General features: G+C 48.4%; 1 protein-coding gene across 1 annotated transcript in view; it reads right to left on the bottom strand.

Annotated features, from left to right (window-relative positions):
- ATP2C1 (ATPase secretory pathway Ca2+ transporting 1) overlaps positions 1 to 13970 on the bottom strand; it is a 183836-nt gene that overhangs the window by 44332 nt on the left and 125534 nt on the right. Inside the window, exons 13-15 of the mRNA XM_075316144.1 lie at positions 13662 to 13765; positions 10960 to 11055; positions 9416 to 9505 (exon numbers count right to left, since the gene is read on the bottom strand). Coding sequence (XP_075172259.1) covers positions 9416 to 9505; positions 10960 to 11055; positions 13662 to 13765 — 290 coding nt within the window. The remainder of the gene's footprint in view (positions 1 to 9415; positions 9506 to 10959; positions 11056 to 13661; positions 13766 to 13970) is intronic.

Genomic DNA, 13970 nt, shown 5'->3' on the forward strand with positions numbered 1-13970 from the left:
CGAAAAAGAAATGCGTTTTTTGCCACAAAAACCGCACAAAAACGCAGCGTCAAAAAAACGCAGTGTGTGTAGCCTAAGGATGTGTTGTCCAGTAATGGATTATCCCTTTAAACCTAATGTTTTCTCAGAAGCCCATTGCCATGATGTATTCTTTTTTACCCAGTCTTTCACATACATAGTACAGTTAAAGCTCAACTTTCTCTCCTACATTCTCTAAAACAAATTTTTCCTTATATCTGTTCTTTTCTTATCTTTGAAGCCACACATTGTAGTACAAGACCTCACCATCCCCAGCTTTCATCTAGCACTCCTGCACCTCTCCAATCCACTGTTACCTCTGCTACCTGGCTAATTCATCTCTCCCCTCCTCCATCACAATCCCTTCATTGTCTACTCATTGCCCAGAGATTTCAGTGAGATATAAGACTGTCTATAATGACTAACAAGACTGTCTAATAGGTCCCCTTCATAAATCTCTGAACTAACCTACCAATACTTCCCGAAGAATAATAATCTCTGATCCTCAAGAGACTCCTTTGTTTTTCTACATCTCAAACAACCATCTCCAGTGCTTCCCCCACAGTCTGGACCTACAACTAATCAGTCACTCAACTTTGCAATCATCCAAAACAATCTGGAAGCCCATCTGAAACCCTGCAGTCAGTACGCCGCCAAAGGGGCAGCTTCTACCCTCATCGACCATCCCCCTGCCAAGTAGCCCACATTAGAAGGGTTCTTTCTTCCTCTGTAGTAATCTGCGGCTATGTGACCACATTGATTTTCTTTGTCGCTCCATTGGGAGACCCAGACAATTGGGTGTATAGGCTATGCCTCCGGAGGCCGCACAAAGTATTACACTAAAAGTGTAAAGCCCCTCCCCTTCTGCCTATACACCCCCCGTGCTCCCACGGGCTCCTCAGTTTTTTGCTTTGTGCGAAGGAGGCAGACCTGCACACATAGCTCCACAGATTAGTCAGCAGCAGCTGCTGACTATGTCGGATGGAAGAAAAGTGGGCCCATATAGGGCCCCCAGCATGCTCCCTTCTCACCCCACTCTTGTCGGCGGTGTTGTTAAGGTTGAGGTATCCATTGCGGGTACGGAGGCTGGAGCCCACATGCTGTTTTCCTTCCCCATCCCCCTTAGGGCTCTGGGTGAAGTGGGATCCTAATCGGTCTCCAGGCACTGAGACCGTGCTTCATCCACAACTCCTGAGGAGCCTGCTGGATAGGAGCCGAGTATCGTTCAGGGACATGGCCCTGCTACTTTGAGGTACTCTGTGTCCCCGTGGGGACCGCGCACAGCAACACTCCAGCATTGCTGGGTGTGCTAGTGCACCGGGGACCGCGGCGCTGACCGCGTTTGTGCCATTATACACTGCAGCGTCGCTGAGTGTGTTTGTGTATGGGGACTACCGCGCTGACCGCCGCTGCCATTGTTATTACTGAGGCGCGGCTGGGACTGTTAGTGCGCCGGGGACTCTGCGCCGGCCGCGCTTATACGGCGGCCGCGCTTATAACTCGAGTCCCCGGCTTTTGGGCCTAGTCTCCGTTTCTTCCCGCCCCCAGCCCTGCCAGTCAGGGGAAGGGCGGGACGCTGTACAGCACGGCAGCACTGAGGGCTGGAGCATGCTTTGCATACTCCACCCCCCTCACTGTGCACAGTGGGGCACCAGTTCCCGCACTTTCTGGGTCACGCCCACGGCTCCCTCCTCTCCTCAGGACGCCGGCAGCCATTCCTGTCAGCTCCTCGGACGCTGCAGAGGGGAGACAAACTCTGGGGGACCCAGGCAGGGATTCTGGTGGCCACACAACCGCTTTAAGCGGGCGGTAAGCAGCACCTGAGGTGCTGGCCCCACTTGTGCAGAAGTGTAATTATAGTTTATATGTTTACAGGCTATACTTTACACTGTATGGTGCACAGTTGATTTCTGGCTATATACCCTGTTGTGTGGCTCAAAAGGAGACAACAACATGGCGCCCACAAGAAGCAGGGGTGCCAAAACACAGGCTTACCATGCTGCCTGCGCCGCATGTACAACCTCGCTACCGGCAGGTTCCACTGACCCTCATTGTGTGCACTGCTCGGCCCCTGTGGCACTTACTCAGCCGGAGCCTCTGCTAAGGGGGGCCCAGGGGGAACAACCAGCTAACACTGTCCAGGTGACAGGGACGGAGTTTGCAGTTTTTACTGACAGACTTTCTGAGACTATGGCTAAGATTCTAGAAGCTTTGCAGTCCAGACCGGTATCTCAGACCATGGGCACTGTGGAATCACTGCCCCCTGGTTCCCCTCAGTTGGAACAACAATGTTCCCCCGGGGTGTCTCATAGATCCCAGGGTGAGGTCTCCAACACGGACCGCAGTCCCAGACCGCCTAAGCGAGCTCGCTTGGAAATCCCCTCGACCTCATCACATTGTTCAGGGTCTCAGAGGGATGGCTCTCCGTATGAGGAAGCGGAGGTAGCTGATCAGGATTCTAATCCTGAGGCCGCTCTCAACCTTGATACTCCTGATGGTGACGCCATAGTGAATGATCTTATCGCGTCCATACATCAAATGCTGGATATTTCTCCCTCGGCTCCTCCAGCGGAGGAGTCAGCCTCTCAGCAGGAGAAATTCCGTTTCAGGTTCCCCAAGCGTACAACGAGTATGTTTCTGGATCACTCCGATTTCAGAGAGGCAGTCCAGAAACACCGAGTTTTTCCAGATAAGCGTTTTTCCAAGCGCCTTAAGGATACACGTTATCCCTTCCCCCCTGACGTGGTCAAGGGCTGGACTCAGTGTCCCAAGGTGGATCCTCCAATCTCCAGACTGGCGGCTAGATCCTTAGTTGCAGTGGAAGATGGGGCTTCACTCAAAGATGCCACTGACAGACAGATGGAGCTCTGGTTGAAATCCATCTATGAGGCTATCGGCGCGTCTTTTGCTCCAGCATTCGCAGCCGTATGGGCACTCCAAGCTATCTCAGCGGGTCAAGCGCAAATTGACGCACTCACACGTACGTCTGCGCCGCAAGTGGCGTCCATAACTTCTCAAACGTCGGCATTTGCGTCCTACGCTATTAAGGCTGTCCTGGACTCTGCGAGCCGTACGGCGGTTGCAGCCGACAATTCGGTGACAATACGCAGGGCCTTGTGGCTACGGGAATGGAAGGCAGATTCGGCTTCCAAACAGTCCTTAACCGGTTTGCCATTTTCTGGCGACCGTTTGTTTGGTGAGAGACTGGATGAGATCATCAAACAATCCAAGGGAAAGGAAACATCCTTACCCCAGGCCAATCCAAAATTACCCCAACAGAGGAGGGGACAGTCGAGGTTTCGGTCCTTTCGGGGTGCGGGCAGGTCCCAATTCTCCTCGTATAAAAGGCCTCAGAAGGATCAGAGGAACTCCGATCCATGGCGGTCTAAGTCACGCCCTAAAAAGACCGCTGGAGGTGCCGCTACCAAGGCGGCTTCCTCATGACTTACGGCCTCCTCACACCGCATCCTCGGTCGGTGGCAGGCTCTCCCGCTTTTCCGACATTTGGCTGCCACTGGTAAAAGACCGTTGGGTGAGAGACATCCTGTCTCACGGTTACAGGATAGAGTTCAGCTCTAGTCCTCCGACTCGATTTTTCAGAACATCTCCGCCTCCCGAGCGAGCCGATGCTCTTCGGCAGGCGCTGGGCACTCTGAAGGCAGAAGGAGTGGTGGTCCCCGTTCCTCTTCAGCAACAGGGTCACGGTTTTTACTCCAACCTGTTTGTGGTTCCAAAGAAGGACGGGTCTTTCCGTCCTGTCCTGGACCTAAAACTGCTCAACAAACACGTAAAGACCAGGCGGTTCCGGATGGAATCCCTCCGCTCCGTCATCGCCTCAATGTCCCAAGGAGATTTCCTTGCATTGATCGATATCAAAGATGCTTATCTCCACGTACCGATTGCTCCAGAGCATCAGCGCTTCCTGTGCTTCGCCATAGGAGACGAACACCTTCAGTTCGTGGCACTGCCGTTCGGCCTGGCGACAGCCCCACGGGTTTTCACCAAGGTCATGGCTGCAGTAGTGGCGGTCCTCCACTCTCAGGGTCACTCGGTGATCCCTTACTTAGACGATCTGCTGGTCAAGGCTCCCTCTCAAGAGGCATGCCAGCACAGCCTCACCGCTACTCTGGAGACTCTCCAGAGTTTCGGGTGGATCATCAATTTCCCAAAGTCAAATCTGACAACGGCCCAATCGCTGACATATCTTGGCATGGAGTTTCATACCCTCTCAGCGATAGTGAAGCTTCCGCTGATCAAGCAGCGTTCACTACAGACGGGGGTGCAATCTCTCCTTCAGGGTCAGTCACACCCCTTGAGGCGCCTCATGCACTTCCTGGGGAAGATGGTGGCAGCAATGGAGGCAGTCCCTTTCGCGCAGTTTCACCTGCGTCCTCTTCAATGGGACATCCTACGCAAATGGGACAGGAAGCCGACGTCCCTCGACAGGAACGTCTCCCTCTCTCAGGCGACCAAAGCTTCCCTTCGGTGGTGGCTTCTTCCCACTTCATTATCGAAGGGGAAATCCTTCCTACCCCCATCCTGGGCGGTGGTCACGACGGACGCGAGTCTGTCAGGGTGGGGAGCAGTTTTTCTCCACCACAGGGCTCAGGGTACGTGGACTCAGCAAGAGTCCTCACTTCAGATCAATGTTCTGGAGATCAGGGCAGTGTATCTTGCCCTCAAAGCGTTAAAGCAGTGGCTGGAAGGCAAGCAGATCCGAATTCAGTCGGACAACTCCACAGCGGTGGCTTACATCAACCACCAAGGCGGAACACGCAGTCGGCAAGCCTTCCAGGACGTCCGGCGGATTTTGATGTGGGTGGAAGCCACGGCCTCCACCATCTCCGCAGTTCACATCCCGGGCGTGGAAAACTGGGAAGCAGACTTTCTCAGTCGCCAGGGCATGGACGCAGGGGAATGGTCCCTTCACCCGGACGTGTTTCAGGAGATCTGTTGCCGCTGGGGGATGCCGGACGTCGACCTAATGGCGTCCCGGCACAACAACAAGGTCACGGCATTCATGGCACGATCTCACGATCACAGAGCTCTGGCGGCAGACGCCTTAGTTCAGGATTGGTCGCAGTTTCAACTCCCTTATGTGTTTCCTCCTCTGGCACTGTTGCCCAGAGTGTTACGCAAGATCAGGGCCGACTGCCGCCGCGCCATCCTCGTCGCTCCAGACTGGCCGAGGAGGTCGTGGTACCCGGATCTGTGGCATCTCACGGTCGGCCAACCGTGGGCACTACCAGACCGACCAGACTTGCTGTCTCAAGGGCCGTTTTTCCATCTGAATTCTGCGGCCCTCAACCTGACTGTGTGGCCATTGAGTCCTGGATCTTAGCGTCTTCAGGATTATCTCAAGAGGTTATTGCCACTATGAGACAGGCTAGGAAACCAACGTCCGCCAAGATCTACCACAGGACGTGGAAAATATTCCTGTCGTGGTGCTCTGCTCAGGGTTTTCCTCCCTGGCCATTTGCCTTGCCCACTTTTCTGTCCTTTCTTCAATCCGGATTGGAAAAGGGTTTGTCGCTCGGCTCCCTTAAGGGACAAGTCTCTGCGCTCTCTGTGTTTTTTCAGAAGCGCCTAGCCAGACTTCCACAGGTACGCACGTTCCTGCAGGGGGTTTGTCACATCGTCCCTCCTTACAAACGTCCGTTAGAACCCTGGGATCTGCACAGGGTGCTGATGGTTCTTCAGAAACCACCGTTCGAGCCAATGAGGGATATTTCTCTCGCACGCCTTTCGCAGAAAGTGGTTTTCCTAGTTGCAGTCACTTCACTTCGGAGAGTGTCTGAGCTAGCAGCGTTGTCATGCAAAGCCCCTTTCCTGGTATTTCACCAGGACAAGGTGGTCCTGCGTCCGGTTCCGGAATTTCTCCCTAAGGTGGTATCCCCCTTTCATCTCAATCAGGATATCTCCTTACCCTCTTTTTGTCCTCATCCAGTTCACCAATGTGAAAAGGATTTGCACTTGTTAGATCTGGTGAGAGCACTCAGATTCTACATTTCTCGTACGGCGCCCCTGCGCCGCTTGGATGCACTCTTTGTCCTTGTCGCTGGCCAGCGTAAAGGGACACAAGCTTCCAAATCAACCCTGGCTCGGTGGATCAAGGAACCAATTCTCGAAGCTTATCGTTCCTCGGGGCCTCCGGTTCCCTCAGGGCTGAAGGCCCATTCTACCAGGGCCGTGGGAGCGTCCTGGGCCTTGCGGCACCAGGCTACGGCTCAGCAGGTGTGTCAGGCAGCTACCTGGTCGAGCCTGCACACTTTCACGAAACACTATCAGGTGCATACCTATGCTTCGGCGGATGCCAGCCTAGGTAGGCGAGTCCTTCAGGCGGCGGTTGCCCACCTGTAGGACGGAGCAGTTACGGCTCTATTATGAGGTATTATTTACCCACCCAGGGACTGCTTTTGGACGTCCCAATTGTCTGGGTCTCCCAATGGAGCGACAAAGAAGAAGGGAATTTTGTTTACTTACCGTAAATTCCTTTTCTTCTAGCTCCAATTGGGAGACCCAGCACCCGCCCCTGTTTTTTTGTGTACACATGTTGTTCATGTTGAATGGTTTCAGTTCTCCGATATTCCTTCGGATTGAATTTACTTTAAACCAGTTTATAATTTTTTTCCTCCTTCTTGCTTTTGCACCAAAACTGAGGAGCCCGTGGGAGCACGGGGGGGGGTGTATAGGCAGAAGGGGAGGGGCTTTACACTTTTAGTGTAATACTTTGTGCGGCCTCCGGAGGCATAGCCTATACACCCAATTGTCTGGGTCTCCCAATTGGAGCTAGAAGAAAAGGAATTTACGGTAAGTAAACAAAATTCCCTTCTTTATGTGCGTCTTTTCTGCACATATAAAGGCATATTTTGGCAGGAAACATGCAGCAGAAAAAAAACATGTACTTTTTATTGTGTTTGTGTATTTTTTCACTTTCACTTTTTATGCTTCTTTTTGTGCTTTTTGTCATGGCGATTGTGGGGGTTCAGGTGTGACTGCCGGGTCTCTGGCTGATGTTACAGTTGGGACCCGGCTCTCACTGGTTGGAGAGGACGCCAGTTTAACGATAGCAGCAATCAGGAGGTAGGGAGAGGGATTGCTTACCTCTCCCTGGCGATAAGGTCCCTGTAATGACATCAAAAGGGACCCAATCACTGCCACAGTAAAGGTCCAGTCACACTAAGCAACTTACCAGCGATCCCAACAACGATAGGGATCGCTGGTAAGTTGCTAGGAGGTTGCTGGTGAGATATCACACTGCGACGCTCCAGCGATCCCACCAGCAACCTGACCTGGCAGGGATCGCTGGAGCGTGGATACACGAGTTGCTGGTGAGCTCACCAGCAACCAGTGACCAGCCCCCCAGCGCCGCGTGGAAGATGCTGCGCTTGGTAACTAAGGTAAATATCGGGTAACCAACCCGATATTTACCTTGGTTACCAGCACACGGAGCTACACGTGCAGAGAACAGGGAGCAGCGCACACTGAGCGCTGGCTGCCTACTCTCCTAGTTACAGCACACATCGGGTTAATTACCCGATGTGTACTGCAGCTAAATGTGCACAGAGCAGGGAGCAGCGCACAATGCTTAGCGCTGGCTCCCTGCTCTCCTAGCTACAGCACACATCGGGTTAATTAACCCGATGTGTCCTGCAGCTACATGTGCACAGAGCAGGAGCCGGCACTGACAGTGAGAGCGGCGGAGGCTGGTAACGAAGGTAAATATCGGGTAACCAAGGACAGGGCTTCTTGGTTACCCGATGTTTACTGTGGTTACCAGCCTCCGCAGAAGCCGGCTCCTGCTGCCTGCACATTTAGTTGTTGCTGTCTCGCTGTCACACACAGCGATCTGTGCTTCACAGCGGGACAGCAACAACTAAAAAATGGCCCAGGACATTCAGCAACAACCAACGACCTCACAGCAGGGGCCAGGTTGTTGCTGGATGTCACACACAGCAACATCGCTAGCAACGTCACAAAAGTTGTTCTTTAGCAGCGATGTTGCTAGCGATGTTGCTTAGTGTGACGGGGCCTTAAGGCGGGCTTTACACATTGCGACATCACTAGCAATTGCTAGCGATGTCCAGCTCGATAGTATCCGCCACCGTCGCACATTCGATATGTGGTGACTGCTGCCGTAGCGAACATTATCGCTACGACAGCATCACACGCCCATACCTGTGACTGCCGAACAATCACTCCTTCAAGGGGAAGGTGCGTTCGGCGTCACCGCGACGTCCCTAATCGGCCGGCCAATAGAAGCGGAGGGGCAGAGATGAGCGGGACATAACATCCCGCCCACCTTCTCCCTTCCGCATTGCCGTCGGGACGCAGGTAAGGAGATGTTTGACGCTCCAGCGGGTTTACACATAGCGATGTGTGGAGCTGCAGGAACGACAAACAACATCATACCTGCGGCCGAACAGACATTATGGAAATGAACAACGTTACACAGATGAGCGATATTGTACGCTTCTGTGCTCGTTCATCGTCGCACCTAGGATTTACACGTTGTGATGTCGCTATCGGCGCCGGATGTGCGTCACTAAAGACGTGAACTCAACAATATATCGGTAGCTATGTCGCAAAGTGTAAAGCCCCCCTAAGGCTGTGCGAGCAAACAGCGATTTTTTGATGCTGTGTTTTTGGTTGCACCCGCGGCAAAGACGCACCGGTAAAAAACACCTGCGTTTTTACCGCATTTCGGTGAGTTTTTGATCACTGCGTTTTTCCAATGCATTGCATGGGTAAAAAACGCAGGAAAGAATTGACATGTCTTTTTTTTTTTAGCTCAAAAAAACACAGCTTTAAGAAAAACAAACAAAAAAAAACAAAAAAAACACACACACACCGTAGTGTGCGGACAGCAAAAATGAAAAGTCATAGACTTTGCTGGGGAAGCAGTCATGCAGTTTTGAGCCCAAAAACGCACCCGAAAAACGCTCAGAAAAGCCGCGAAAAAACACTCAGTGCGCACATGGCCTAAGACTTTGCTGGGATGTTTCTCCTTGCTGTTATTGATTAAAATAAGCAAGAAATAAAACGCAGAAAAAAAAAAAAATGCAAAAAAAGGCCACATTGCCTGACACTTATGACATATTTACTGTACTTTGCTACCCTATACTTGTGTGTTGTTCTAGGCCACTTATGGACATTATAAACATACTCATTTAAAAATTAATAAAAAAAAAAGATACAAAAAGAAAGCTGAAAAAAACTCTTCTAAAAAGGAAAAGCCGCAAAACATGCTGCCAAAATCATATGTACAACTGTTAATTGAAAATGCTTAAAACCCATCAATCCGATAAACAAAGTATTACTATAGAATGTATATATTGTGCAACATTACAAAAAATAACTCTCTCTGCAGCTCAATGAAGTCATTGCATCTTATTACCTTCATAGAAAGGGCAATTAGAGCCCCTTCGGTCGGCTTGCCCATTAAGGTGTTATTTCTTATCTCAGCATCATTACAAACGCACCCCGCCTGCGAAAACAAATAAAAGATTATAAAAATCACACAACTGAGCTATATCCTGAAAATTAACCGTAATAGTCACTGAACACTAAAAGTGATTCATAGATTTATCCCATGAATGTTTTACAGAATAAAAGCACATTTAGATGTAGCCGTGTGTGATTATATTATATATGTGCACAAGTGAATGGTAATTGACAATATTAAAGTCTATACGATAATGCTGAACAAGATAAACAGTGCTATAAGGCAGAGTGGGGAAAATGCGGCCAGAGACCACATCAAGCCCGCCGACCGGGCCAGCCAAGGAGCTGGATAATGGCCTATGTCACCAAGCATCTGCACCACACCAGATATCGACATTTAAAGGGAACCTGTCAGGTGCAATATGCTAATATATATTTATCAATCTAGCTGTAATGCGGAAAAGTACTTGGCGCTTTGGCAATAAACATATGCAGCAACAAGGGGTTAACTAATCTAGTTAACATGGAAACCCCAGGGAACACCATTTTCCATACAGAATTAGATTTTCACGGCGTTTGTTAACCTTCGTTGTATTGACCCAGAAGAAATAACAGTCTGAACAAATCCAGGTATTGACCACAGTACATGCACATGATCTCCATTTATCATTAATACTTTCCAATTTCTTCTCAGCGATTTGCTATTTTATATGAAGCAATTCACTAAGGCTAATTTCACACTTGCGTTGGACGGGATCCGTAGCATTGCGTTATGTGACAGATGCAACGGATGCGCTGCATATAGTGGCACAATGGATGCTACAGATCGTACAAAATAACGCAATCCGCTATAGGTTTTTTTTCCTTGACTTTACACATCTGAGCATGCGCAGTTGTGTAAAGACGGTTGCGTTAACGGAATCCGTCAAATGACGGATTCTAACGGAATCCGCCACCATAGACATCCATTATAAAAACAATGGACGCCAACGGATTCCTGCAGGTTGCATTTTTTTTTTACACTCCGCCAAGCACAGAAAAACGCTACATGCAGCGTTCCATCCGCCCGACGGTCACTCGGTCAGCGTCAAAACAACTGATGCGCCGCGGGACGGATGCAATGCAAGACCATCCGTTGCTATCCGTAGCTAATAGAAGTCTATGAGGAATATAACGGATTCCTGCAACGGTTACCGTAATTCCTCAAGGCTGCGGATAGCAACGGAAGCCGTCCAACGCAAGTGTGAAAGTAGCCTAAGCCTTCTAGCGCAGATTTCCCCATCTGTGCGAGCGCAGGCAGGGAGCAGACATACTCCAGCCATTCATAATAAATAATACATTAACTATACAGAAGGTCATGGTGATAAATGTTTTACAAGCTGCAGTGTAGTCTAAATTCATTTATACAGTTAATGCTCTGTCTCAGGGTCAGGCCTGTGCCCGGAATTAATCAGCCCGACAACATATGAGAGGCTGACAGTCTTGGACGACACTTACTTCTACCACTCTGCTTATTGATGTGTTACAGAAGCCATGAATAATGTCACCATCGACAGTCACTTCACCAAATCGGTTATATCCAACACCAGAAACCTAAGAAAAAAAAAAAAAAAAATATTCCTTACTTTTTGAGCAGTATACATCCTAAATGGAACATAAAGCAGAAGTCAGACTTGGCCTTGGATTTTCTCAAACTTCCCTGCACCTTATGGTCAGCTCTGGCCACCTTTACACATCACAATGATCACAAGCTGAATGAGGAGAAACTATCTAAAACCACATTTTAATACAATATTTTTTGGAGTATTGTGGTTTTCTTCTTACTCTAGGAATGAAATTAGGTAATGTAAGCTATTCTATCAGCCTAAGATTATTGATCGGCTTTTCCTTGTACATGAATTTATTCAAGTAGAAAACCACATTCAAAAGGAAAGGAGTGCAGCAAGTAGTGAGGGCTACAGTCACCTCAATGAAGGCAACTGGGCTCAGTTTCAGAAAATGTGTGGAGTATAAAACGAGGTAGCTGGTAAGTTCAAGGGAAATCGCTCAGTAGGAAAGGGAAAGGTCCAGCACCAAAATTTTCCATAAAAAAATTCTGTCTTTATTGAGAAATCACATACACGATAAAAATCAAATGTCCCATGATGTGGACCTAATAAGGCCTTCACCTTACGTGTTTTGGAGAGGACTTGTTACTCATAGGACTAGGAGTAAGGAGTCCTCTCCGAAAGGCGTAAGATGGGGGCCTTATTCATGCCACATGGGCATATTTGATTTTATCATGTATGTGATTTCTCAATAAAGACGACAGAATTTATGGAAAATGTTGGTGCTTGACCTTTCCTTTTTTTCTATTTGACGTGTGGTAGCAAGCCATGTCCGCGCACCTGTGGGTCTGCAGAAACAATCAGCTCTCTCTCCACCCCCGTTTTCCTTTGGATTACGAGGGGCTGCTAATAAGTCTTGGCTTTGTGATTTTTTTTTTTGTTTCTATGGTATTGAATGTTACATCACATGAAAGCCTTATGTGTCTAATATATGTTTTTCAAAATTTAGTGTTTGTTGCTTATGGCAACAGTGTTCTACACACGCAGGAAAACAAAATGGCGGCGTCTAATGCGATATTCACAGCAACAGAGCAGAGGAGGGATAAAATTCTTGTTTCTGCAAGGAAGTCGGCGTGAAGGATATTAATGGTGATATCTCGCAGACATTGGGGGATCAATGCCCTTCATCTTCCACAGTTTAAGAACTGGGTTGCAAAGTTTAAAATGGGCCACTTCAGCACCAATGATGAGGGAAAGTCCTGGACGACCAAGAGTGGGGTGGTTTTCCGGAAATTGTCGATGCTGTGCACAACCACTGGAGAATAGACGAATTTAAGGTAAAGCAATAGCAACACCATGAGGATTTCCCATGAACGTGTTTGTGTCATTATCCATGAACATTTGGGACCATGAGGAAGCTATCTGCAAATGTTTGACATCAGATCAAAAGAAGCATGCGAGTGAAAACTTCCCGGTCCATCTGTCAGCGTTTCCGCACTGATAAGAACTTCCTAGATCGAATGGTAACTGTGGATGAGACCTGGATATATTTTGTATGACCCAGAAAAACAAGGAGCAGTCAAAAAAAAAAAAAAAAAAAAAAAAAAGTGGAGGCACAGTGGTTCTCCTCGTCCAAAGAAGTTTTAGGGTGCAAAAATCAGCCAATAAGGTGATTGTGTCTGTGTTCTCGGAAAAGAAGGGCGTGCTGCTAGTGAACTACCTTCAAAAGGGTTCCACCATCAATGCAAGGTATTACATTGAACTTTTGCACCACGGCAAGCTGTCCAAAGGAATCTTGTTTCCTGCAAGATAACGCCTCTGCACACACTGCACAAGAGAGCATGGCAAAACTGGCAGAGCTGGGCTTTCAGCTGGTTGACCACCCACCTTCTTCACCAGAATCTAGCTCCCTCTGACCATCATCTGTTTTCCAAACCTGAAGAAACACCTCAAGGGTACCAAATTTCCCACCATTTTTGATGCCATGGCTGCTACCGAAGACTGGTTTGAGGCACAAGCAAAATCCTTCTTTTTGCTAGAAGTATGTTGACATCAGTGGAGAGTGTGGAATAAATGTAAAATTTAATCTTGAAATCTAGTTTCTTTCTCGGTAAACTCAAAGACTTATCAGCAGCCCCTTGTACAATTTGTCAATAGGTCTCCTAAGCAGTCTATATGGACACACAGGTCATAAGCTGCATAAAATGATACCTTGATATCAGATCTATTATTTCCAGTGATATCCACGTTTTTTCTTATTGTAAAAAGAGCCGTTCAAATCATATTTCCCTGAGAATCTGCCTCACTACTATGAGACATGTAATAACTTACACTTTGCTCTCAATCACACACAGCTCTGCATTGAGATCAAGGCTAACGCGATGCAGCCGGGCTAACAGTACAGTAAAAGATGAACCTTGTCTCATTACAAACTTTTTCAGCAGCCCCTATCCTCTCGTAATGCTGACCGCTCTGCCTGATTATAATTAACAGTACAACAGAGTTGAAATTTGTCTTATTACAAACAACAACCACCACATTTGCAGCTTTCTTCTCAGTGCAGTCACCTCTGTTGTATTAGCTCTGCTCTAACTGCAGAGCTGTGTGTGAATATTAAAGCAAAGTGTCATTATGAACAAAAGGCAGCATTACCAATGTGAGACAAGTCATGACAAACCACTGGACGCTTTTGTGATTTTTTGTCCGGCCCATAGATCTCAACAGCTCATTTACATATAAGAATAACGTGGATATCTCTGCAATAAAACATCAAACAACAGATCTCAATCTCTCATTTTATTTAGCTTCCTATGACCTACAAGCCCATATAGATGGCTTAGGAGGGATGATTCTACTGACAGATTCCCTTTTAAGGGATCCTGTCTGGTGGTTTATGCTGCTCGAACCATGAAAGAAAGACTGGCTTCCTCATCTCATGTATTCTTGTAATAGCGTGAATGC

Source organism: Anomaloglossus baeobatrachus, chromosome 6 (genome assembly GCF_048569485.1).
Source record: "Anomaloglossus baeobatrachus isolate aAnoBae1 chromosome 6, aAnoBae1.hap1, whole genome shotgun sequence".
Classification (NCBI taxonomy): domain Eukaryota; kingdom Metazoa; phylum Chordata; class Amphibia; order Anura; family Aromobatidae; genus Anomaloglossus; species Anomaloglossus baeobatrachus.